At 43.5% G+C, this 27,520-nt stretch overlaps 1 protein-coding gene across 1 annotated transcript; it reads left to right on the plus strand.

The window, feature by feature from the left end:
- Window positions 1-197: 197 nt before the first annotated feature.
- Window positions 198-25,415, plus strand: RFC2 (replication factor C 2). Its single transcript, XM_087389604.1, has 8 exons — window positions 198-339; window positions 19,573-19,753; window positions 20,197-20,303; window positions 20,517-20,618; window positions 20,745-20,940; window positions 23,991-24,119; window positions 24,488-24,682; window positions 24,787-25,415. Exons 2-8 carry the CDS (start codon window positions 19,577-19,579, stop codon window positions 24,895-24,897), a joined length of 1,017 nt encoding a protein of 338 aa, XP_087245730.1. The 5' UTR covers window positions 198-339; window positions 19,573-19,576; the 3' UTR covers window positions 24,898-25,415.
- Window positions 25,416-27,520: the final 2,105 nt, after the last annotated feature.

A 27,520-nucleotide genomic window follows, 5' to 3' on the forward strand; every position in this document is an offset into this window, starting at 1 on the left:
AAACTATACATTTGCAAAACTATTACATTTGCAACATGATATTCTAGAACTATACATTTGCAAAAAAACAATGCTACAAATAAAATCTCAATTATACTTTGGCTCCTATTTATTAGTCTACCAAACATGTGCGCTCAAAACTATGTAAAATGAAACTTTAAATTTCAAGTTTCCCATAAAGTTCTTAAAAGTTTCCATAATTTATGTAGATTTTGGCCTTAGACGTTCAGAGGTTTCACTATCTAAACTTGTTCTTTCCCGCGCTTTCTGCAATACTACTGAGAACAGAAGTGAGAATCTTTGAGTTTGATTTCTTCACGAGGATCGTCCAAATTTGAGGTCAGTCCCGTTGCTTCTCCCTGTTCCGTCGTTTGTTTGTCTCCAATTCGAGCTAGCAGGGTTTGAGCTTGTGGAATTGCGGCATCTCCGGCCCCTTCGACAATTAGATCGCTTTAGGGGGAGTTGGAGTGGGAGCAGAGCTTGAGTTGAGCTGGCTTGATTGGTAGACGGGGCTAGGGGTAGCTGGTCCTGGCGCACTCGCTGCCACCCACCGCCCCCACTATTAGCTTCCTGCTCTCCATGCAATGGCTTTACGAGGCACCGATGAGGTAATAAGAACTAGAAGAGCAACCGGTTTGGTTCCGTTTAAGGAGGAAGATAACCGTGGATGATGCGAGATGTTGTTTCTTGGAGACTGGTGGTGTGTTTCTATTACTCAAGATGGCTGCACCCGTTTGGGCTGTAGGAATGATCTGGTTACCCATACAATTCAGTGAGTCCATTAGGAACTTCTGATAGCTGCAGCCTCATGCTTGTAGGTCGGCCAGGCTGAAATCAGTTTATTGGCTGAGATGTGTGTCAATTGCTGGAGGGGCAGGCTACGATATATGATTACCTGTCTTTTAGCTCTCAATTCAGTTGTTCCAGCCTTTTCGTTAATCGCAGATTTTATATATCAATGTATGCATCCGCTATCATGAATGCAAGTCAGTTTTTGGGTTTCATCTTGCGTGTTAGATTCTGAACCTACGTCAAGCGGGTAGGGGTTTTTATTTCAAAGCGCCCTCTAATGAAAGCCTCTTTTTTTTGGTTCTCAAATAAACGTTTGCAAAAGTTTGCTTGCAAGTGTCATTGCCAGCCGTAATCTAGGTCCCTGGAGCTCTAATACCAAATTTATGTGAGAGCCCAAATGTATGCTCATTTGTGTGTGTTGTGTGCGCAGGGTGGGCTTTTCAGTACATGGGCTTGTAATTGACAATAGCCACAAAAGCTGCATTGCCTTTCATAGAGGCTAGCTATGATTGTAACAATGCTATTCCAGTCTAGAAGTGACCTCTAGCAATTTTGATATGCGTAGAGAAGAAAAGAGGTTGCTAATGTGAGCTCAGGGGTTTTGCAAACGGGTTTATGCCATGTCAGCACTTTAGAACGCCTCTATGTCCTATCTTGGAATCGTGGAGTGTCTAGGATGATGAAATCAGCTTGTACACAAGTCACAAGAGCCAAGAGAACCTCCTTTAACCAAGGAGAAACCTTTAGAATAGTGCTGACGACTTGAGCAAGCCAACCTATAAATTGGTGAGCCGTAGTTGCAAAGACAATTAAGTTAAAGACATAGACTTCAAGTGATGTAAGAAAGGAAGTTTATTATATTCCAAGAAATTACATCGAATATTGGCATTAAATGCCACAAAAAAGAAATTCATGACTAGTGTTTGTATATAATGACCAACCTTGAGCATCTATGGATTGCCTAAGACATAGTACAAACTATCATGCTCATAGTGACCCACTTTCTATCGATGGCAACCAATTGGATGTCATCCATGAGTTCTAACTATAAATAGGCCTCTAATTCTTGTTGTAAGTCAAGTCAAGCATTTGTAAGTATACAAAAAGGGGCCTCCACAATCCCTCCTCATGTGCACCATGTATGTAGCCTTGCCACTATTGTTGAGAACTTGCATTACTTTGCATGCCATCTGTGCAAAGCTAACTGGACTTTATGTTTTTCAATTGCGTGGGTGGGTGCCATTTGGAAGCCAGCTTGTAACGGTCTCATCAAGCTTAGCCCCTTGTTAGATTGTATTGGATGTGTTTTGGAGGCTTTACTTTGGTTGGAGGAGTCTATGCCTGCTCCTCCTTGTAGTCTTAGAGCCTACTTTGATACCATCTTGGAATTTGGCACCCTCTCATTGGGCCATGTATCGGTGGGCTACATGTTGGGTCCCAATCCCCACACCTAGCCACACATGGGACAGTCCAATCTCCTAAAATGGATTCAAGGATACAAGGGCCTCCTCTACCCTTAGCCATTATATGGCTTGCACCATGAGTATACACTTGCATTTGGAATTACTCATTTTGGACCTTGTACATGTGGTAGTCTCACATTTGGCTTGCTAGACCATATGCTTCAACAATTTGAGCACAATGCCTTCATCTGTATATCCAAATAATAGTGCAACGAATCCACCATCGAAAAATTGAGATCTAATTGGTGTTGAGGAGCCAAATCAACGAGCCACTCATCAACTTTCTATGCAATGCTGCATCCACCCATCCCTGGGATCATGTTGGGATAACTTTTGTGTTAGGATCCATCGAAGAGGAAATGGACTTACAGTTCTCCGTCTCCAATGCTTCCAGCAGCTTATGAATGAGGGCAGTCTTTGTCTTGGCAATGTGTGCCACATAAGTATCGATCAAGATGAGATCGTCGACGTAGAGGATAATGAGGGTAACAAGACCTTTCTCTCAAAAGATGTACAGGTTCAGATCTGCTCTTGACCTTCGAAATCCCTTCCGAAGAAAGAACGCATCAAGATTCCATGCTCATGGTGCCTGCCTGAGATCATACAATGCCGTCTTCAACCTATAAACCATCCCCTCTGATTTTGGAACTTCAAATATGGGGGGTAGCTCCACATATCTCTCCTTGTGCATGTCGCCATTCAGAAAGGCTGATTGACGCCCATCTGATAGATCAACCATTGCGGACGAGAATTGACTGTCGAAATTGTTTGGATCGTAGCCATCCGTGTGGTGGGGGGTATCTTCATAATCCATTCTTGAGCGTTGTGTGTACCCTTTGGCCACAAGTCAGGCTTTCTGTTTCCCCATAGCTCCCCACAGCTCCATCGGATATGTACTTGGTCTTATAGATCAACTTGACATCTATGACAGCCCATCCAAAGGCTGTGGATGTAGCAGGAGATAGACTATCCTCACTCTCTCTTGCTCACTAAATCCAAACTGCAAGATGATGCACTCAATACTCAAAGTGATGTTGTGCATGTGAGTGAGAGAATCAGAGGGAGAGAATATGACTGAAATTATGAATGCCCAAAGGGCTGAATACAACTCTATGGAGGGGCTGAAATGCTCAATTGCAAAATTGGAAAGAAACTAGACTACCTAGAGGAGGTGAATCCTCACTAGATCCTTGAAGAGGCTAAGGCTAACTTGTTGGTTTGCTGCGGGGAGGCTTGGGTTCTGCTGCTCTAAAGGCTTGAAGGCCTGAGGAGTGGATGAGAAATGAAGGCCAAGGGGCTGCCTTTTATAAGCCCCCTTGGGCCTCAAAATTGACCGACTAGTAGCCTATTGCTGACCAACCGGTTGCTCCTTGTGTCACGATCTGTGACGTATTCCTTTCTCTTTCTAGACTTATGGATGGTTTAATGAATGGACACTTGTGGAAGGGTATGACCTTTCGATGGGACACTTGCCCTTTCGACGGGACACTTCCTTATGAGGCACAACCCTTCACAAGAGACATTCTAATGAAGAGACATTCCTATTGTAATGTACCCTCTCATCAAGGGTCACACCCTTCACAAGGGGTACACACCTCTTCATGCACATACCCTTTGGAGTTCACACCTTTTCATGTGTGACTCTTCACTCTCTATATAAGAGAGGCCAAATTGTATGGATGACAATCACATCCACCCTACAGACATTCAAGCAATACAGTTATTCCTTTGCTCTCTGCTATCTCAGTCTCTTTTCTGTTCCTTAGCACAGTTCTAAATATAGTAAATCTAGGATTTCTTACAGTGGTATCAGAGCAAAATTCGCTCCTGCCTGTAGGAAATGCCCCTCACCTTCTAGCGCTGATCTGATACATTTTCTGCCGCTAGAAGGACATCCGTGCACATAGTGCATGGAAGAGATGGAGAGGATGAGCGCAAAATTTTTAAACGCCTAAACTCATCCTGGCCTCTCCATCCCCCTCACATCACAAGTTGATGTGAATGGACACGACCAAAATCGTGTCCTTTAAGGTGCTTGGGTTGTCCCAATACCAAGGGACGCGCCTTTTCCACCATGGGACACACCTTTTGGTGACGAGTCTCGAGTCCTCACTCATGGGACATACCCCATCGTGGGCAAAGGGACATACCTATTCATGCAGGGTCACACCCCTTTTGACAATAGGGACATATCCCCTCATGAACAAGTGCACCTATTCCAAGGGTCACACCCCTTCGAATAGGCACACCTCCTAGGCCCAAGTACCTACAAAAGGGAACCTAGAGGGGTAAAAAGGGATAAAAATTAAACCCATCCCCTAACCCTAGGTTACCCTAACTACCCTAGGGGTAACTTAACCCCCAAATTAATTTGGGGCAAATAACCCATTGGGCAGCCCCAACGAAAAGAGGCAACCGTACGGATTTCGAGACCTTCTGCGCAGCCAGCCGTACGGATTCCGTCCATCCAGTCGCAGCCAGCCTGCGCCATCCGTACAACCCTGCTCGGAATTCCGTACCACCTTGCGCGATCCGTACCACCCTGCGCGATCCGTACTTTTTACCCCCAGTCTGCCGTACAGGCCGTACAGGCCGCACAGCCTGTACCGTACAGGCCGTACGGACAGCCTGCGCAGCAGTCCATAAAGGCCGTACAGCCTGACGTACAGGCCGCACAGCCTGCCGTACAGGCCTGGCCCGTACACACAGTACGGCTAGTACATTTCATTCCTACGCTGCCCAGCCCTGCTTCGACATTTTGCGCTGCCAGTCCCTGTTCCTGCCAGCCCTTGCCTCGCCTTGTTCGCTGACAGACTACTCCTTATTTGCAGTCCTGCATACCCGATTTCCTGACAGCCTGCTGCCTCTCCTTGTTTCGCCATTTTTACCCTGCCACTTCAGCACTAGTTGCCATTTCTCGCAATGAAGAAAGCCCATTGACAGCCCGGACCAGACCAGCCTCGAGCACTCCTCGCAAAACACTGCAACAAGGACCTCCGGACAACGATTTGCAGCCTTCTTCTACGCAATCATTTGGCAGATTAAAGTATTGTCAGGTGGAGTCTTTCCAATCAGCTTTTAAGGATTCTTTTTAACAAATTACAGCAAATGAAAGAATCCACATTAAAGCATGGAAACCCTTGGTAATTCACCCGGCCATTCAAGGACATCAGCTACTACACAATATCGTGTTCAAATTGCACAGCCAGCCCATTTTGGAGCCTTTGCATCTTGGGTCTTCTGTGTCACGTGCCCTCCGAGTGACTTGGATCACATCCTCTACCTTCTGCGTGAGGCACCTCAGTTACATTATTTCCTCAGCACAGTACAGGTTGTGTTCCACGAGACACGAAGATATCCGGAACACGATATTCCTCAGGAGTTTGCTGTTCATTTTTGGAGAGAGTTCTACCCTTCACCTTCGGCATCCCCAGGGTACTCTCCACCTCCTTCAGCTCCCCGATATCCTCCTCTACAGGGCGTACCTTCTCCCAGCCAGTATTTACATTCTGAAGGCACTCCCTCTCTTGGATATCCTCCTCTTCCGACAGCAGCTCCTTACCCTTTTTCAGATCCGTGGACTCTGCTACCTACCCCTGTCTTATCACGAGCAGTAACACCTTTCTCAGAATCTCCAGTGTTACCTCCGACAGGACCTCCCTTACCAGATTTCCACGGGTGGTTCCATCCTGCCTCGCCTGCCCCCTCCAATATGAGCAACCTCAGGGAGCAGCCCGAATCCTCTTTCAGGGATGGTACAAACTAGAGCGCAAGTTCGCGCCTCTCTCACAGGGATTTTCGACATGTCGCACCGCTCGCGTGAAGCCTCTCCCGAGATTAAAGAATCAAGTCCCAAAAAGACCCCTGAAGGCAACACCCAAAGTGAATCTCTATTGCAACTTCAAATATCTCAGCTTCAGGACAGCATCTCCGACCTGGTTCAAAAAGTTCAACAACTCCAAGATTCTCGAAGTCCAGCACATACAGAGGACGAGGTGACGCAACCCGACGACGATGCGGATTCTTTCCCCCCCGAGGTAGAAAATATTGAACTGCGTACTCTCTATCGATTACTTCAAGCTTCCAAAACAAAACGACTTGACGTCAAACTTCCGGAAGCCTACACTGGTCAACGTAATCGTCGAACTGTTGACCAATGGCTCGCCAAAATGCGCATGTATTTTGACACTGTTGACCTCACGGAAGGCAAAAAGATCGCCTTGGCAGCCTCCCTCCTGAAGGATACAGCATTTCTATGGTGGCAAAGACGCTTGAAGGACGGAAAAAGTGTGTTAACTTGGGAACGTTTTGAACACGTGCTCCGTAAGCAGTTTGTACCTGCCAATGCGGACTTCCAAGCACGATCAAAACTTCGACAGTTGGAGCAAACGGGTTCCCTGTCTTCTTATATCTCTCAGTTCACCACATTGGTGCTAGAGATTGATGGTTTAACTGAGGATGATCGCCTTCATGCTTTCATCTCAGGCCTACAACCCTCGTTACGCATTGATGTTCTTAAAGCCAATATTACCACCACAGATGGCGCTATTGCTTACGCAGAGCGCATTACAGATTTCCTCAACACAGGGAAGCAGAGTGCTACTCGCACACAGAACTCTCCTACGGCCAAAGGTGCTCGCCCTCAAGATAATACCAGGTTTCGCAAAAACTTCGGTAATCAAGGTCAGCGACAGTCTCAAGATCCCCAGAAGCCTCAGAAATCATTTGCTGGATCCCAACAGAAGCAGTCCCCTAAGGATCGTGTTTCTTCTTCTTCACAAAGTCATTACCGACAGCCCCAACATAAAGGTGCGGCCACTGACAAGCAGAACAACTCCAGCTCAAAAGGACTTTGTACCATCTGTACAGGCGACCATAGATGGTTCGATTGTCCCAAGCGACCAAAGCAAAATTCTAATATGGAATCTAGTACTTCCCCAAAAGAAGATGCTACCTCAGCACAAGACAAGAAAGGCAAAGCTGTTCGAATGGCAAATACCATCCACCTGAGCCTTGCCAGCAACCTCGAACCTTCCCTGGCCACTCAAGTACTTTGTGTTCAAGGATCGATTCGTGGAACAACGGTCACCATCCTCATCGACAGTGGCTGTTCTCATAATTTCCTAGCCAGTTCTGTGGTCGATAAACTTCGGTTGACCACCAGTCCTAGCCTCCTGGACTATCAGATTGAACTCGCAAATGGAACAACTTTCTTGTGCAACACCAGGATTAAAAACTTGTCTTTTCGCATCTAACATTATACGGACAAGTTGAACTTTGACATTATGCCTCTTTCTCGGTACGATGTCATACTCGGACAACAATGGCTCTACGACTATGATCCATCAATCAGTTTTCGCAGCCATACTATCCAGTTTGTCCACCAGGGAAAACTTATTGAGCTAACTGGTTCTAGGGATTCTCCTTCAACCCCAGTTGCCTCTGCCCTACAAGTAAAGAAGTGGGTTCGTAAACGCCAAGCAAAGACTTCACTTCTGTTGGTTACGGCAGTCGAGGAGACACCAACAAAGGATCCTCCTGAATACCTCAACCAACCTTTTTTCCAGCCTTACCTGGATCTTTTTCCACAGGAATTGCCAAAGCAGTTACCACCTCGACGACCAGTGGATCACCCAATCGAACTTATTCCCGGCAGTAATCCACCGTCGAAACCTCCTTATCGGGTTTCTCACACTCAAAATGCAGAAATCCAAAGACAGGTCACCGAGCTACTCGACAAAGGTCACATTCGGCCCAGTCGCAGCCCTTTCGGATCTCCTGTATTACTTGTGGAAAAAAAGAACAAGTCTATGCGCCTCTGCATCGACTACCGAGCCCTCAACAAGCTCACTATCAAAAACAAGTATCCCTTGCCTCGCATTGATGACCTTTTCGATCAACTTCTACATGCAACACAATTCTCCAAGATTGATCTTCGTTCAGGTTATCATCAAATTCGTATACGAGAAGGCGATGAATACAAGACAGCTTTTCGAACAAAGTATGGACACTATGAATGTTTGGTCATGCCTTTTGGGTTAAACAATGCCCCGGCCACATTCATGACATTAATGAACGACATCTTCAGGCCTTTCCTCGATAAGTTCGTCATCGTTTACCTCGATGACATCCTCGTTTTCAGCAGATCCCTACTTGAGCACAAACAACATCTTCACCAAGTTTTTGAAGTTCTCCGCGCAAATTCTCTCTACATCAACATTGAGAAGAGTGAGTTCTTCAAGACCCAACTTGAATATTTGGGACATGTTATTTCAGCTCAAGGTATCTCTGTGGATCCCAAGAAGGTCGAGGTAATCCGAAACTGGCCTACTCCTAAGAATGTTCATGATGTCCGCTCTTTTCTCGGATTGGCAAACTTTTACCATACAAAGGTTTATCAGTTTTCTGAAATCGCAGCTCCTATGTCCGAATTATTGAAAAGCACAGCAATTTTTCAGTGGCTTCCCGAAACAGAGTATAGTTTCCAACAACTCAAGCAAGCACTCACTACCACACCAGTTATGGCTATTGCTGACCCCAATCTTCCATTTGAGGTCATGACCGACGCTTCCGACATCGCTACAGGAGCAGTCTTGATGCAAGAAGGCAGAGTTATTGCTTTTGACAGCCATAAACATTCTGATATCCAAACCCGATATCCGGTTTATGATAAGGAGTTTCTTGCTGTTGTACATGCTTATCGCTCTTGGAAACATTATCTCATGGGTGCCGACTGTGGTCAAAACAGACCACCACTCTCTCAAGTATATTTTTACTCAGCCAGTCATGAACGCTCGACAAGCACGCTGGGTTGAGTTTCTGGCCAACTTTCACATGACCATTGAGTACATACCAAGACTACGCAATGTAGTTGCAGATGCTCTCAGCAGGTTACCTCTAGCATCAGCCATGGTAATCTCTACATTATCTGTGGATGTTCTGAATTCATTCAAAGGAAAGTATTTCAATGATAAAGACTTCGGCACCGCAGTACAGGTTCTTTCCAAAGATCAACCTTCGACTTCCGAACAGAAGATTTTCTCATCCTATTCTTATACGGACGACCTTCTGTATTATCAAGATCGCGTCTGTGTACCACATGACAAGGATGTTCGACGTCTTTTGTTAAAAGAGCATCATGTAGTTCCTTATGCTGCCCATCCAGGCATCAATAAGACTTATCGGTTACTCAGTGCAACATACTACTGGCCTCAGATGAAAAGAGATGTCATCAACATGGTTACATCTTGCTTATCATGTCAACAAATGAAAGCAAGTCGACGACTTCCAACAGGACTTCTTCAGCCTCTTCCAGTTCCAAATGAAAGGTGGGAAAGTATTTCCATGGATTTCATTACAACACTACCACGATCCTCCAGAGGTAACACTCAGATTATGGTAATTGTTGATCGCTTGTCCAAATTGGCACACTTTGTTGCTTGCAAAAGCAGTGCACAGGCCCCGGACATAGCCAAACTCTTTATACAACATATCTTCCGACACCATGGATTACCCAAGAATATCATATCCGACAGAGATCCTAAGTTTACCAGTCACTTTTGGATTTCACTGTTCGACTCTTTGGGTACTACTCTACTGTTCAGTTCAGCCTACCACCCAGAATCAGATGGACAGACTGAAAGAGTCAACCAAGTTCTGGAAGAAATGCTTCGACATTATGTTCAGTCACGCCTTGCAGCCTGGGAAGAGTATCTACCACTCCTCGAGTTTGCTTATAATAACTCTTTCCATAGTGCCATCAGCATGACTCCATTCCAAGCAGCTTATGGACACACTCCGATTGTACCAACAAATTTTGTACTTCAACATCGAGTGGCCCTAGCTGATCAATTGGTTCAAGAAATGCAAGATATTCTACTGCAAGTCAGGGATCATATGCGAAAAGCGCAAGAGCGGTATCAACGGTCTGCCAACAAACATAGACGTCACCTGGAATTTAACACTGGTGACATGGTGCTATTATTTGTGGCCCCACATCGCTATAAGACGGTTAAGTCTGTGTTTCCTAAGTTGCGACCCAGATACTATGGACCTTTCCGGATCGTCAAGAAAAATTCACCTTTAAGTTATAAATTGGAATTACCACCATCATGGGGTAAAATCCATCCAACATTTCATATTTCTTGGCTAAAGACGTACATTCCAGGCGATGAAGCAGTTCCTCCTGCAGGTGATTATGTCCCAGAAATCGAAGACGATTATGTTCTCCTTATTCTTGAGCGTATTCTAGACCATCGACAGCGAGAGACTCGACATCGACTTATCACGGAATTCCTTGTTCTTTGGCGAGATCTGGACGACTCCGACGCTACTTGGCAGTCTGATGAAGACTTACAGCAGTACCCTGATCTGTTACAGCAGTATTTTCAGCATCTACCATGATATTTTCTACATCAGTTCATTATCTCCACCAGGGTCTTCTTTTGAGTGGGAGGGGATGTCACGATCTGTGACGTATTCCTTTCTCTTTCTAGACTTATGGATGGTTTAATGAATGGACACTTGTGGAAGGGTATGACCTTTCGATGGGACACTTGTCCTTTCGACGGGACACTTCCTTATGAGGCACAACCCTTCACAAGAGACATTCTAATGAAGAGACATTCCTATTGTAATGTACCCTCTCATCAAGGGTCACACCCTTCACAAGGGGTACACACCTCTTCATGCACATACCCTTTGGAGTTCACACCTTTTCATGTGTGACTCTTCACTCTCTATATAAGAGAGGCCAAATTGTATGGATGACAATCACATCCACCCTACAGACATTCAAGCAATACAGTTATTCCTTTGCTCTCTGCTATCTCAGTCTCTTTTCTGTTCCTTAGCACAGTTCTAAATATAGTAAATCTAGGATTTCTTACACCTTGTTCATCGATCCCTTCTAGTAGGCTGACTTGTTGACGTGGCAGTCGACTGTGCTACCATGTGGCATCCTGTGATTGGTCCTGCGTTGCTGTTGATGTCTGCATCTTGCTGGTTGACTGCATGGCTGTCTAGCATGGCCATGTGTTGTAGATGCCCTTGACATCCCCTTCTGCTGAAACTCGAACTAGGATAGAGAGAAAGCCGCCTTGTATGCTGCAAGGAGGTCTGGATAGTCTGCGAAGAAATCTTCGTCCACCCATGGTGATTTGTGGGAGCCCCTGTGCTTGAACGGATGAAGTAAAACTGTGGGAGACCCATGGTGATTCGTTGTCGATTGCCTATTCCTCTTTTGAACGGATGAAGTAAAATTTGCTCCGGTTCCACGATCTCGGCTGCATCAACAACTTCAGGTTGCTCCACATCTGGTATTGTTGTTAATGTTGGACCCACATATGGTTTGAGCCAGGACACATGAAATACTGGGTGCATGGTCCATGTCAAAGGAAACTGCAACTTCATGGCCACGTCGTTCACCACCTTGATGATTGGAAAGGGTCCAAAACTACGATGAGAGCTTCGGGCACTTCCTTCCAATCGTTTCTTGATGATCCACATATAAACCAATTGCCCTTCCTTGTAACTTACATCATGCATGTACTTGTTGGCTTGCGTTTGGTCTCCTGGGCTTTGGCAATACGGTCTTTTATTGACTCCATGATCTGCTGATAGGTCTCTTTGATGTGATCGGCTTCATATACCTTCTCGGATTTCTTGGTGAGAAGGGACTTGAACTTCTTGCTGAAAGTTGCCTCAAAGGGAGTCCAACCCACGTTGGAAGAATGGGTGTCGTTCAAGATCCCTTAAACTAGGGGTAAGTCTTGTTCCTAGCGGGACTGAGCATCTGCAACATATATTTCAGAATATCAAATGCTAACTTGTTGTAGACTTCTGACTCACCATCTGATTGTGGATGAAAATTGTTGGAGAAACTAAGCTTGGTACCAAAGTTGTCGAATAGGGCTCTCCAAAAATGACTGGTAAACTTGGAATCCCTGTCGGAAACAATGATATGGGGCATGCCACACATCGGATACTACCATCTGAGAAATAAACGAGTTGTATCCTTTGTGTCGATGGTACCTTTGCATGGAATTCGCATGACAACTTGCTAAACCTGTCCACGATGGTCACATGGTGTTTCCTGGTAGCAATAGTTGGCAGAAGGTTTGTAACAAAATCCATGCTAATTTGCTCAAAGGGTTGGTTTAGAATCTTGAGGCGTTGGAGTAATCCTGGTAGCTTCCCTTGAGATACCTTCACTTGCCGGCACACTTGGCAATGAGGCGCATATTGATGAACATCACTGTGTAAATGAGGCCATAAAAACTTGCGCTCTATCTTCTCAAAAGTGTCTGCGAGGCCTATTGGAGTAAGGTGATAGGTCTTTTACTCCCGGTAAAAGATCAGTGATGTGAACTGCAATTTTAGCCAAATCCTTGACATTCTTCTGGTTGGCCTGGCAAATGCCCATAAACATCCGAATCTCCTGTGCTGTGGTAGGCACCTCCCACTCCACAATATCCTTCACCTTGGCTGGGTCCAGGCGAACACTTGTTGGAGTAATGATGTACCCTAAGTTATGTACCTCCTTCAAGAAAAAATTTCTTTTCTTGGCATTGATGTGTAATTGGTTGTCCTTTACCAGTTGTACTTCAAAATTTGAAGAATTTGCTTAACATGCTTCGCATGCTGTGTTGGATCCTTTGAGAAAATCAAAATGTCGTTGAGAAACACAAAGACACTCTTACCGTTCAACGGTTTGAAGATTCAAAGCATCATACAGTTGAAGGACGTGGGTGCCCCTGTGAGACCAAAGGGCATCACCACAAACTCATGCTAGGCTTTCTCTATGTGGAATGCCATCTTTTGAATAGCTCATGGATCCGGATTTGATGGTCATATCAGTTTTTGAGAACATATTGGCTCCATTAAGGTGCTCCAAGATGTAGTCGATCCTTGGCATGGGGAAACTGCTCTTGATGGTCAGCTTGTTCAGTGCGCGGTAATCCACATACATCTAAACTAAATTGTCCTTGTCGAAGAGGATCAAAGCTGGAAAGGAAGGCTTGGCCGGAGGTGAAAGTCTCTCCTTTCCTCCCTTGCTGGTTGGAGTAGAGAAATGAGAAGTTGCCGGTCTCGTTCTTTCTTCTCTTCTCGAGCGGTACGTTCTCGGAGCTCCTTGTCCTCTTGAGCCTCACGGTCGCGGAGTTCCTTGGCTTCTCGAGCCTCTCGATCACATTCGTCTTTTGCTTCTTGAGCCTCTAGATCACATTTTTCTTTTGCCTCCTGAGCTAACCTTTCATGCTTTGTGGTAGCCTGCTCCCGATCTTTCCGCATCTCCTGAAGTTGGGTCATGTAGGTGAAGAGAGCCTCGGACTGTTGTTGCTGTATCTACATCATAGCTTGCAACATGGCTGTCATGGCATACATGGAGGTATTTGCTGGATTTTGTGGTGGGGGTGGTGGTTGAGGCATTGAACCCTCCCCCCCTATGTTGGACTGCTCATTGGTGCTCATGGAGTCCTTACCGGATCTTGTCTGGACCATAGATGATGGGGACTATCTTTGACTGACTTGAACCTCTTGACTCCTGGAAAAGAACTTTCCCCACGCTGCAAGGTGTAAAGACCTAAGAGTGAAGATGGGAGCTGGCCTGATGCGCGATGTAGTAAGGGAGGGAGCGGCTAATGGAGTATGGTACTACCACTAGTCCGAGGTAGCAACAAAATACAAAAAAATCGAAAGATAGGATACCCCTTTGTTTGAAGAAAGAATCTAAGCTTTGATACCAATGTAGTGGGAGATAGACTATCCTCACTCTCTCTCTTGCTCATTAACTGCAAACTGCAAGATGATGCACTCAATACACAAAGTGATGCTGTGGATGTGAGTGAATTTGAAGCTTTGATACTAATGTAGCGGGAGGGATAAAATTCAAAAAAAAAAGATAGGATACCCCTTTGTTTCAGGAAAGAATTTGAAGCTCTGATACCGGAGATAGACTATCCTCACTCTCTCTCGTGCTCACTAACTGCAAACTGCAAGATGATGCAATCAATACACAAAGTGATGTTGTGGATGTGAGTGAATCTGAAGCTCTGATACCAATCTAGCGGGAGGGACAAAATACAAAAAAAGAAAGATAGGATACCCCTCTGTCTTAGGAAAGAATTTGAAGCTCTGATACCAATGTAGCGGGAGATAGACTATCCTCACTCTCTCTCTTGCTCACTAATTGCAAATTGCAAGATGATGCACTCAATACACAAAGTGATGCTATTGATGTGTGAATCTGAAGCCCTGATACCAATGTGAGATAGAATATCCTCACTCTCTCTCTTGCTCACTAACTGCAAGCTGCAAGATTGACACGACCCTACCACTCTTGGAACCTCTGACTTGCAAGCAAACACAAGAACACACCAAACATTAGGAATCTGAGCAGGCTGCGAACCACCCAACCATGACACCTACGGAATACGATCCTGAATCAGGAGATGTTCCCTCCGAGCCACGAGCTGAGCTATTGGCATGAACTCCCAACCAGATCCTGACCAGCCTGGTGTCCCATACCACTAGGTGGCACCTATAGGCCTTGGATCTGTTGCTGGGCCTTGGGCTATGCTAAGATGCAGGTGCGCATCTGTGACTCCATCTAGGATCAGACCTAGCACTAGGGAACGAGACTTGTTTCCATCGGCTCTTTGAAGACTGAACTTTTGGGCCCCTTATATAGACTCGGGCCCAATGCGCCAAAAATAGCGAAGACCTCTATCTGGTTCGTACCCTTGCCACTTAGCCGGAGAATCAAGCTTGCCTAGCCCTAAGCCTCCCCAGGCTACCTGAGCTAGTCTTGTGCGGAATGTCCTTTGGACGTTAGGTAATGTCTTCCATGTTGCATCCTCCTCAACACGATCCTTCTACGTGATAGTTCTATTCCGAATTTGTCTTTCACGAAATTTAAGAACAATCTCAGGTTCATGCGGAATAAAAGTCAAATCTGTAACTTCTATTATTTTTTGAGGAGAAACAAGTTGATCATTGACACCCAGTAACTCTTTCAGTTGATTGACATGAAAAACTGGATGTACTTTAACATTAGGAGGCAATTCTAGTTTATATGCAACTCGTCCAATAATCTTGAATGGACCGCAATATCTGGGGGATAATTTCGGAACCAAACCAGTACTTAGGCTCTTGGATTCCTTGGGGATACGTAAATATACCATCGTTCGTTCAGAGTACTCTTTGGGTGAATGATGTCTATTCGCATAAAATCTATCCCGATCTTGGACACTTCTAATAGACTCCTTGGCAAACTGCAACATTTTTTGCATGTCTTGCAAGAATGTCCTTGCAACATCATTATGAATTCCCTTGAACCCAACCATAACTGGTGACTTAGGTTGAAACCCGTACATAAGCATAAAAGGACTGTAACCTGTACTTGAATGCTTTGCACTGTTATATGCAAATTCTATCATAGGGAGATAATCTTCCCATGAAGATTGTCTCTTAGAAACATATGCCTGAAGCATATCTTCAACCAATTGGTTAACCTTCTCTGTGCCGCCATTGAACTGTGCATGATGTGCGGAACTCATACTTAGAGTAGTTTCCAACTTTTCAAAAGTTACTTGTAAACTTAGAGTCCCTGTCATTGACTATGTTGGAAGGCAAACCATATAGCTTAAACAATTGGTCCACAAACTCGTGAGCTAACTGAATAGCTAATATGGTCGATCTAGTAGGTAAGAATCTAGCCATCTTTCTCAGACAGTCAACTATGACCCAAATGGAGTCATGACCCTTGCGCGCTCTAGGCAAATCGGTAATAAAGTCCATGGAAAGACCTTTCCATTTATTACGAGGGATTTGCAATGGCTATAATAAGCCGGCACTTCTAAGGCATTCTGCCTTAGTAACTTGACAAACTCGGCAACCTACCACATAGCATTTCAATAAATGCACGCATCTTAGGCCGATAGAAGGCATGTTTCACAAGAGATAGAGTCTGATGTATATACTTGGATGTCTAGCACTAGGAGCATCATGACACTCCCAGAGAATCTTGGATCGAAGATCCGAAACATCTGGCACACAGATTTTTCCATTCTAGAACAACAATTTGTTCCTAATCATCCACTGATCTCCCGCTGCATGTACCGTAGGTGGCACAATTCTTGAGTCCTAGTCAACCATGGAGCTCCCATCCTGGACTTTTTGCCAATAAGAACTGAAATGACTATTAGTTATGCAAAGCCCTTTCAAGGATTGAAATAGGTCTGAGGATATTTTCGTAAATGACATAGCATCTACAAATTTGACTCGACTTAAGGCATCCGCCATACTATTAATAGAACTCTTTTGATAACGTATTTCAAAATCAAAATCTTGCATTAGCTTTGCCCATCTAGCCTTTCTTCCCCTCAATTCCGACCCGTCACATACATACTTTATTGACTGATGATCCGTCAATACAAGAAAATTGGAACCATACAAGTCGTGTCTCCAAACCTTTAGAGCATACACAACTGCTTACAATTCTTTTTTTAGTGTGGGCCAACGATATTAGGTGTTGTCTAACTTTTTACTTTCAAAAGCTATAGGTCTGTCCTCTTGGAATAATGTTGTCCCAATCGCAAAATCACTCGCATCGGCCTCTAAAACATAAGGTCGGGTAGGATCGGGCAATGCAAGAACATAAGCTTCCTTGATAGTTTGCTTCAAGGTATCAAAAGCCCTGTTCAATGCATCATTCCAAGAGATTGGCTAGGTAGACCTGTGTCCACGACCTTTCAATACGTTGGTCAAGGGTGCAGTGATGTTAGAATAATCACGCACGGACTTCCGTAGAATAATCGTAAATCCTAGGAGAGAACGAAGTTGTTTCACTGTCTGAGGGACGGGCCATTCCAAAGCCTTATGGATACGGTCTAGATCAATGCTGATACCTTCAAAAGAAATCTTGTGTCCTAAGCAAATGATCTCCTTCATAAAGAAGTCACATTTACTCATCTTGGCATAGAGCTTGTGCTGTCTTAAACTAACTAAGACAATTTGAAAGTGTCCAATGTGATCCTCTAGCGATCGGCTATATACCAAGATGTCATCTAAGAACTTGACAACGAATTCGCCCAAATGATCTTTGAAGAATTCATTCATCATTTGCTGCAAGGTAGCGGGAGCATTAGTCAATCCAAAAGGTAATATGAGAAACTTGTAGTGGCCATACCTAGTATGGAAAGTGATTCTATCTATGTGTTTAGCATAGATACGGATTTGATGGTAACCTGTATGCAAATCAATCTTAGTGAAGTACTTGGCTTCGGCCAATCGGTCTATCAAATCATCTGAATGAGAAAGAGGGTATTTATACTGTCACTTTATTCAATCGTTTATAATCTACACACATTCTCCATGAACCATCTTTAGAGGAAATTCTTCCCACTTGTGTTGGCAGTAGTGGTTCCCTTTGCGTTGGCCATAGTATCATCATAGATGCGCGCATAGTTCATTGCCTCTTGCAAAGTGGTACTCTTGTTCTTCTTAATCTGAAGCTTATACGAGTCAGGCAAACCATCCACAAAGAAGCCCAGTAAGGTGACAGGGTCCATCTTTGTAGCTTTGGTCTGCCAATCACGAAACTTTTGAAGATAAACTTCAAAAGTCAAATTCAGTTTGGACATATCGAGGGCCTTGAGCTTGCCTACGATATCATAATCCTCCTCTTTCTTCAGGAATTCTTTCCTGAAGACCTCTTCAAATTCGATCCAGGTGGAGGGCTTCGGTCGTAGTTCCTTCCACCACAGTAAAGCCTTGCCTGATAAATACCCTGTTGCAAGTTGCATCTTCTTCTCATCAGGATATGGGTGAAACTTGAAGTGTACTTGCCACTTATGCAACCAAGTGTCAACCACTTCCTTGGTCTTGGATTTCTGATCTCCGGGATAGGGATCTGGTGTAATATTCGGACCCAACACTGAAGCCAAGGCATCAACATGTGTGAGCGCTTGAACAATGTTGGTCAAAGCATGATAGACGCCTGAATCCCTTGGAGTTGCTGCGTCAACCCTGTTTGATTTGAATTAACCAGCTCAAACTTTGCGTCACGAGTTGTGATGAATTCACTGAAGGTAGTCTTTGTAATCAAATCATCGTAGAGACCCTGGTCGTCCCCCTCGTGGTAACCCATATCTTGATCACCCTCAGAAAGCTTGGGTTCCATTGAATCAGCCATAACTAGAACTGATCTCGGTGAAGAGAGTAGTCTAGGGAAGAGAAGCAATAGGCGGATTTGAATCTAGGAGTATGGAGCAAAGTGGAGGCTTGCCACGAGGATAGGAGAAGGCTAAGAAACGGCAAGGCTAGCTGAAGGGAAAAAAGGCGGCTGATCCCGAACTAATGAACAGCAAACCCCTACCGGTCTTGGCGGGCAAAGTTCGTACGGTCTGTACGGTCGTACTGCAGCATCCTTCTCTTTGTACATTCAGTCTGATGAGAGTCTCCTCACGGTTGGGTTCCTCTTGGTAGCATAGTAGAAGGCAGCTGCTGATCTACAGGTCGTAGGTGTCCATAGAGGTTATAGTCCTGTGTAAGGTTCGTCTTTTGTATGCAGCAACAAACTCTGTAGAGGTGTGCTGCTGTCCGTCCAGGTCATATGTCTCCGAGTCCACTTTAATGAAAGGTGTTTAGTCTATTGTCTGTGTCACAATATCTTTCCATCGTGCAAGCATTTGAATGATTATGGAAAACTTCAGTTTGCATTTCATGTGGAGTTCTTATTCATTTCCGGCAAACATTCGATGAACTGAGCATTGTGTTAGAGCATCAATTCCAACAATAATAGATTCAGCATAGTGTATTTCTAGCATTTGATAAAAAGTGATACATCCAGGGAAATTTCAACGCTCTGCTTGTCAGTACAATTTCTGAGCTGGGTTTTTAAAACTCAAGTTTGTGTGCTGTAGACCTCATTTATGGCTCTAGCAGAGATTCCAAACTTTATACCAAACTCTGGATCAAATTTTCTGTGGAATTTTTGATGAACCTCCTGATAGACGTGCCAATGACATCGATATCATGGAGAGACAGTCTAGAGCATTTGCCTCATACTTTCTGGGAAGGTGTATTTAATTGTCTCATATGTGTGTCAACTTTTTAGTCTTACTTGTCTTGTTTCCCTTTTTAGCATTATTTTGCTTCTAATGAAGAAGAAATAGCAAAATGACATAATGAAAATGTGTCTGGGTCATATCAGACTCAGCATGGAACATGAAGTGACGGGCTACAGATACTCAAGTTTGTACTCAACGTCCTACCTCAAATATCCCTTATCTTGTGATTGCTTACATGTGCTGTGCAGATATATGGCTGCTACTTCTTCAGCTAGTGGCCCTGCTACTTCTGCCACAAAAGATTACGACCTACCATGGGTGGAGAAGTATAGGCCTCACAAGATTGCCGATATTGTGGGGAATGAGGATGCTGTCTCCAGGCTGCAGGTTATAGCGAGAGATGGCAACATGCCTAATCTTATATTCGCTGTATCCTGTCCATATCTTGCGATTTCAGAAGAGGAGTATATATCTTTTTGTTACGATCAACTCTTGGAGGATTTTCTATAGGGTTTTGGGTTCATTCTGTTGAAACTTTCAATTCAAACCACAGGGATTTGTGCTAATTGCTAGTATGTATTTCCTTTTGATGGAAGCAAACATACTTTGTATGCCTCGGGTAGTTTTGAGTTGGCGTGGTCATGTTCTTACCGTCTGCGCATTATACATTAGCATAGGCCCAACAGTCAACGTTCATGTGATCATATATTCAACCATGACGCTTACGGATCTTCCATGGTGTCAATCATGGATGTGAAGTGAAAACTGGAGTTTCCCTCTGTCTTTCTGGTTTTCTGATTTCAATATTTTTGAGATGCTGGTCGGGAATATGGTTTTGGAGGCTTCTCAATCTTGTACCTTGACAGTTATAGGGTCCTCCAGGAACAGGTAAAACGACAAGCATTCTTGCTCTTGCTCATGAGTTGATAGGGACCAGTTTCAAGGAAGCTGTCCTTGAACTCAACGCTTCAGATGATAGGTATATGGGGATTAGCAGTATTACAAAATATTTTTAGGATGTATTGAAAGCACAAGTATAGTTATCTATTCTCTATTGGTTTTCTTGCTGCTGTTTCTGTTTTCCTTTTTTCCTGGGTGGTGTTTGCGCAATTGGTCCTTGTATGGGCGCATAATAGTCTGTTTGGATTTTGTTTCAAGGCTTAGCATTCATAAGGAGATTTCTTTTGAGCAGGGGAATAGATGTTGTACGAAACAAAATAAAGATGTTCGCACAGAAGAAGGTCACTTTACCTCCTGGGAGGCACAAAATTATTCTTTTGGATGAGGCTGACAGGTTGGTACTGGCCTTAAGAGTCTCAAATATAGTCACATGTGATATTTTGTAAATTTTTGTTATCTTTTCTTTCAGTTCTCCAGGCTATCTTCAAGTTTCTAGTAATATGTCACTTTGTGTGCTTAGTATGACTAGTGGGGCACAACAGGCACTCCGACGGACCATGGAAATATATTCCAATACTACTAGATTTGCTCTAGCCTGCAACACTTCCTCTAAGATTATCGAGCCAATCCAGAGCAGGTGTGCAATTGTACGGTTTTCAAGGCTTTCAGATCGAGACATTCTGGATCGGCTTCTTCGTGTTGTTCAAGCAGAAAATGTATGTCAAGCACAGAGCATGCCAAAAGTTTGTCATTTGCAGGATTTAATGTCAATTTTTTGTGAATAATTCTAGGATGATGATACTTTTCACATTTCTCTGGTGATACAGTAGTCACATTTCTCTGTTGCATGCTTTCTTGTTTTTTTAGTTTTGCCACTGATGCAAAATTTTAGAGCTACATCCAAACTTTGATAGATCCAAACGCATTGCATCATGCCATGATGCATTGTGCATATTTGGTTTCATTGCCAATCATAAATGTCCAATATGCATTGTGAGATCTTAGATATAGTTAAGACCCACCCCATTGGACCCAAAAACAAAGTATTTGCCAAATGTGTTCTTGCCAAATATAATTACATGAGTTGTAACTCACCATACATGATTGACATTTGTGTAGACCCTCAATTTAGAAATCCTATTAAAGAACAGGTTCCCAAGGGGATGCACTAGTGAGCTGCAGGGTGGGACGGGAACAATCTCCCATTGTTAGAAGTGTGCTTTTGTAATTGGTTATTTGAAATATAAAATAAACCTACCTTTAAACTTAGAACAATAAAAGCTTCAAACTTCACACATGGCATCCATGAGTTAGGAGTAGACTAATAAAGAAATCAATTAGTACGGGGTGTAAATAATGAGGAACTAGGATGTTACATATTGATACATTTCTTTATTCCAATTGAAGCGACCAATCGAGGGTCTCAAGGCTTCCTAGACCCTACAGTTCCTAGCTCTAACAGAAATGGATTTACCTTTAACTAAATCTGCATAAAGACAACATCAAATAGACCACTAAGAAGGAGCTAGCTAACTTAACTTCGAGCCATAGACTCAATATGTAAAGCCACCCTTGAGCTTGGGATCTAAATCATCTGGAGCCATGCAATTCCTCGATTGAAGCAACCATTTGAGGTTCCCAGGCTTCCTATACCCTACAATATGGTTAATCCTAGCTCCTGGATCTACTTATAACTTAATGTGCATAAAGGCAACATCAAATAGACCACTAAGAAGGGCTCTTGCTAACTCACCTCTCAAGCCACCCTTGAGGTTGGGATCTCGACCATCTCGTGCCAAGCAATTCCCTATTGCAAGCACTTGTGTCCATACCATGGGCCCTTGCTGTGAGGATGTCGTAGGAGAATCATGCTTATGTGACCTACTTGCCTTAAGGCATAATATTGAAGACACTATGTTTTGGGGAAGTCCATCTCCCCAAAATGAACCATCTTAGGTCCTGGTGTGTATTTATAGCGTCGGTACCCCCCAATCCAAATAGGCGGCTCTCCAAACCATTGACATGTGTCACCATGCAGATTTACGTGTGCAACATGGTAGTATGTTGCCATGCGGCACATGTTGTCCTAGTTGCCATAGTGCACCAATTGTCATAATTATGACATCCACGTCAGATGTGTCCAGCCTCCATCTTGTTTTCGGGTATCAAGAGCTTTAGAGGTTTCGTTACTTTTGTCATGATTGTTAGAGGGAGAAGACTAACTCACTCACTCTCTCCTCCTAACAGAATATTGATAGAGATAGAATCTGAAAGAAGAAAGCATTCATAAATCACAAGTGGAATTGTGAGGTGAGAGCGAGAAACTGAGGGGGAATATAGGGGGACCTTCGAGGAGGGAAATAAACTGAATAAATATCTGGGAGAAAAATACTGTATGAAGGAACTAATCCCTCAGAATGGAGGTAAGGGCTGCTCTAATGCAGACCCTGCTGCTGCTGTCTGGAGCTGAACCAGGCCTGTAGGTACTGTAAGGAATCACGGGAAAGGCTGCTGGTCTGCTGCTGCCTGTCCCGGCCATATCTGGTTGTATGCCCACGGCAGGTTGTTGAGAGGGGGTGTTGGAATAGATGGGTCAACTCCCACTCCCCTGTTGGAAGACTCACCTCCCCATTTGTAAGCCCCCATATGAGGAGAGTGTGGGGGAAGTTGACTTCGGGTTAGGCCTAGCACATGGACAGCTTATAGGCTGCCATGTGGATAGCTAACTCAAAGGGAATAAGTGAAGAGGGGGCTGCCACATGGGCAGTACATAGGCTGCCATGTGGGTGGCACACCTCAGGACCTACCTGGAAAGACGGGGTCTCTTCAGAGGGACATGACAGTACGGATCTGCCACATGATTGATTGGAGGACTGCAGCAACAGTACAGAGCAGAGAATTCTGTAGTACAGGCCTAGGACAGGTGTCTATAGGCTGGAGCAGGTTCCAGGACGAAAGGCGCACAGGTGGTGGGCTGTTTGGAGAAGATCAGGGCAAGGAAATGGCCCTGAATCACTGAGGCAGCACGTCCAGCAGCAGTTTGGAGCTGCAGAGCAGCAAGATATGGGCCACAAGGGGATCCAGTGGGGAAGAGGTGCAGACTCAGCGTAGCAAGTGGCTGCACCACACACACACACACACTCTTTTTTTTTTGGGTGAAAATTTTGATGCTTTATAGTAGCTTCCCCTGAATGGGTAGCTGAAAAGTACATCAGCAGAAGATCTCACTATATGACAAGTATACATTGTAATCTATGTAAGGAGTCTGCAGACAATCAAAGGAAGATTGTTGCAGAGAGTGTCGGAAGAAAGGGAAAGGGGATCACCAAAGACTATGATTTCTATCCTTCCATAAAGTCCATCCAAATGAAAAATAACTCGAACCCCTGTCTGCGCGTGCGTATACACACTTTTTTTTGGGGTGAAAATTTTGTTGCTTTATATTACAGAATCAATATCCCAAAACAGGATGTGGAAAAATACATCACGAGAAGATCTCAGTAAAGACAGATACACATCAGGATCTATGAACTTAGTCACACACACACACACACACACACACATCTGCATGCACTCAAGTTTCCACACTCAAGTTTCCAGCAACTCATCTGCTTGAAGTACTAGTCCAACATGGTTTTTCTGAGAAGCCTCATGTTTGTTAACTAATACATGGTTACGGGTGCCATATGTACTGGAAGGGTTGGAAGCGGTGGTATTTATTATACCAATAGAAGCCTCATATTGGTTAACTAGTACATGGTGACAGGTGCCATATGTACCGGAAGGATTGGAAGCAGTGGTATTTACTGCCGATGGTGATATGCGACAGGCTTTAAACAACCTGCAAGCGACCTACAGTGGATTTCGCTTTGTTAACCAGGAGAATGTTTTCAAGGTGAGTGTATTTGTACATGTTTATGCTCTGTATCAAACTTTTGGAATGTATGTTGTAACGTATAGTAACTCATGATCGCCTGAAGAGCTCAACCATTTCTTTTTGCTCTTTGTTAACTTCACGGAGGGAGTTATGGTCTTTGCCATATCCTTTAACACTTGCTTAGAAAGGGTATATTAACCTCTTCATAGGTGTGGCTTGTAATGGGATGATCTCCTGGGTCCCTTTGCTGTCTGGGCTCTTATCTGCTGCTGTGTTTCAGGTGTACCAATGAGGCAGTAAAGTATTCTGCAGACAGTTGCCCTGAATAATTTTTTTAATTTCAATACTCTGCTTTAAAATTGCAATGTACCCATGGTTGTGTGCAGGTGTGTGATCAGCCACACCCTCTCCATGTTATCAATATTATTCGCCACACTACAGGAGGAAACATTGATGAAGCTTATGCTGGGCTAAAGCAGCTGTATGACCTCGGCTATTCTGCTTCAGACATCATAACTACCTTATTTCGGGTTGTCAAAAACTATGACATGCCTGAATATCTGAAGCTGGAATACATCAAGGCAAGAATGTCTTCTTTTGAATTTGACATTTCAGTTCGAAAAGTTAATACCCTCTTCAGCTTGTGAATGCTCATTGTTGCAGCAATGTCTTCTGTTCTTTCCAGGAGGTTGGCTTTGCACACATGCGTATTGCTGATGGTGTTGGGACACTTTTACAACTGTCAGGACTGCTTGCCAGGTTGTGTATTGTTCGTGACAAGGCAAAAGCTGTATAGCTTTTGACAACTCTGGTGTCTGACGAGCATTCTAACAATCTTGCCTTCAAGTTTGGTGACTTACAGGATCTGAGCAAGGGATAGTAAGTAGAATACATTGTATATTGTGAAATATTAAGGCTCGGTTTAGAACTTTTTACAAAGGTAAAAAATCTGTAGCTCTAGGTGGATGGCTCCAATTGTGAACCATTTTGCAAGATCGAGCTCTTCCATCAGAGTACGCCAGGGCATGACTTGAATCTTTCAGTAAGTAGTTACGGATACTCACGTTCAAGCATCATGAGTGTTGGGAGAAAGGTCAAGTTGCATTCGATGTCTTTCAGGATTGCCATTGTGCAACCCAAAATGCCCTCCTTTGTTTGAGGGCAACAAATGGAAATGAGTCTCTTGAATGTATACAGAACTAAACTTTGCAATCTGGCATGCTGCTCAGCACTAGACACTACAAAGGATTCTACCGAAACCCAACAATCTAGCTATCTAATCCTATGTAACAGTGATCCTTTTGGAAAATAAACTTTACCGCACATTGTTGGGGTATTGTTGTGTCTCTAGGTGTGGTGTAAATTGAGGAACATTCACTTAAACAGTTTATTTGCTTTGATATATCCTCATCCACAATGTTTTTCTTAGTTAATACAGATGATACTAAACTCTACTCTCTGAAGCCTCGTTGATGCTGGACAATGAAATTCCCACTAAGATTTAAATAAAATAGCCATGCCCCAGATTTAAATGGTCATGATTGTGGTGACTCCTAAAAGTTTTCATCCCAATGGGTGAATATTAAAGGTTTTGTGCCTGCTTGCTTGGTGGTAGAGACCTTGTTGAAATACTGTTTGGATATGAGTGAGACGAAACATGTGGCAGGGAACTACAGTACATTCATTCCTTTAACTCAATATTGTAGCATACATGAGTTCTAAAGCTGCATTGTGTTGAGTTGCAAGCTGCAAACTATCAATTCCACCAACAAGAATTATATTGCAAACAGTTGCCAGAAAATACCCGGCAATCAGCTAGACTTGAAAAGGCTTAGAATCAAATTAGAGGCTATGCATCTTTATCCATTTGCGAGACTTATCCTCGGCACTAATACTCTCGGCATTTATATTCTCGACATTATCTCGGCACCAAGGGAAAAGACTGTTCCCTCCCATTATAACTCTTTGGGGAAGGAAGTGTGCCGTCTTCCCCTCACCTACACTATGTGTGGTTGTAATAATCATATATTATATATTATGATATAAATATTTTCAATTACTTGTCCATTAAAAATTTTTTGTTTTTAATTTGAATTCTTACAACATTTCTCTCGTTTAATGTATGTTATCGATGTGAGGGAGCAAGGAAATGTAAGATGGATGTACGATTGAAGGATGATAACACCTTTATTCATATGATTGTAGTCAATCTGATAATATTGTAAGAACTGCAAAACGAGGATTAGTTATTGTATTGCCTTATTTATGTATTTGTTGGACTTTAGCTTTCAAAATATGGACATCACAAAATCAATAATAAATCACCACCCTTGACATTTGCAAGGAGGATCGGGTCCTAACGAACCTTGTGTTGTGTTTCATGTTCACTATTTTACTCATTCGCTTTTTTCTTTAAAATTTTGATAAAATAGTAGGATTCAACTTCAATTTTGAGTTAGGAGTTACATGCTCCACTATGAAAAGGATGCTTGCCGCTGTAAATCTAGTTATTATGATGCTGAGGTTGGCCGACATTGTTGCTATCTTCTTGAATTAGGCTTTCATTTTTTGCTCTTATTCATTCTGCTACTTTGATCTTGGACTGGGGGGCAGAAGCAACGAGATCCAAGGTAATAAAATGTCCATAAATTGCAATATACCTAGATAAATTCATGAACATTCCCAAACTCATCCTCTAAAAACACATCATAGTGCAGTTTCAATCTCACGATAGTCACTCATAAGATTGAAAACCATAAACTCCACGCATAGCAGGGACTAGCTACTATGACATCCCCATTGACGTCATCAGCACCCAACAGTGGGTGTAGACCATAGTATAAAAGTATGCTCTCACACATACAAATCCACATATCCACACATACTTGAGCATACATTTATACAAAGTCTTCGTACTGAGTTTCCGTCGGCACTCCGGAGGTGAAGGGCAAACTCAGCCATGACGAAGGCTAGCACTAAAGGAAGCAACAAGATCCAAGGTAATGAAATGCCCATAAATTGCAATATACCTAGATGAATCCAGGAACATTTCCAAATGAGATCCAAGGTAATGAAATGCTCATAAATTGCAATGCCTATTCTAGTCGTCTACTCTTAGTAGTGGCATCTTGTGCACTTCAGACGCCGTGTATCTTGTGCACATTCACTTGATTGAATGCGCATTACATGTTTTCTTAGTTGATCATCCTAAAACTATGTGAGCATTAGTTTCTTCTCTTGCTGCGTATATGTTTTAAAGCGAGGCCTTCCGAATTTTGCCCAAAACAACATGCTGTTTTGCAACGTTTACGTGTTGATATTTTTTGATTAAGATGAATTCACTTTTTGCTAAGGCTCGCACATTTGATCTTTCCGAAACTATATTTTAAACCTTTCTTTTGATTCTATATACACGTTTT

Source organism: Dipteris shenzhenensis, chromosome 18 (genome assembly GCF_047967505.1).
Source record: "Dipteris shenzhenensis isolate YYH24624 ecotype China chromosome 18, Dip_SZ_1.0, whole genome shotgun sequence".
Taxonomy (NCBI): domain Eukaryota; kingdom Viridiplantae; phylum Streptophyta; class Polypodiopsida; order Gleicheniales; family Dipteridaceae; genus Dipteris; species Dipteris shenzhenensis.

Bases quoted from the DNA above. Each gene is read 5' to 3' on its own strand.
- RFC2 (XM_087389604.1), top strand. From the start codon at position 19,577: ATGGCTGCTACTTCTTCAGCTAGTGGCCCTGCTACTTCTGCCACAAAA. The intron at 19,754-20,196 runs GTATCCTGTCCA...TGACAGTTATAG, and splicing joins TGCCTAATCTTATATTCGCT to GGTCCTCCAGGAACAGGTAA. The intron at 20,304-20,516 runs GTATATGGGGAT...TCTTTTGAGCAG, and splicing joins CTCAACGCTTCAGATGATAG to GGGAATAGATGTTGTACGAA.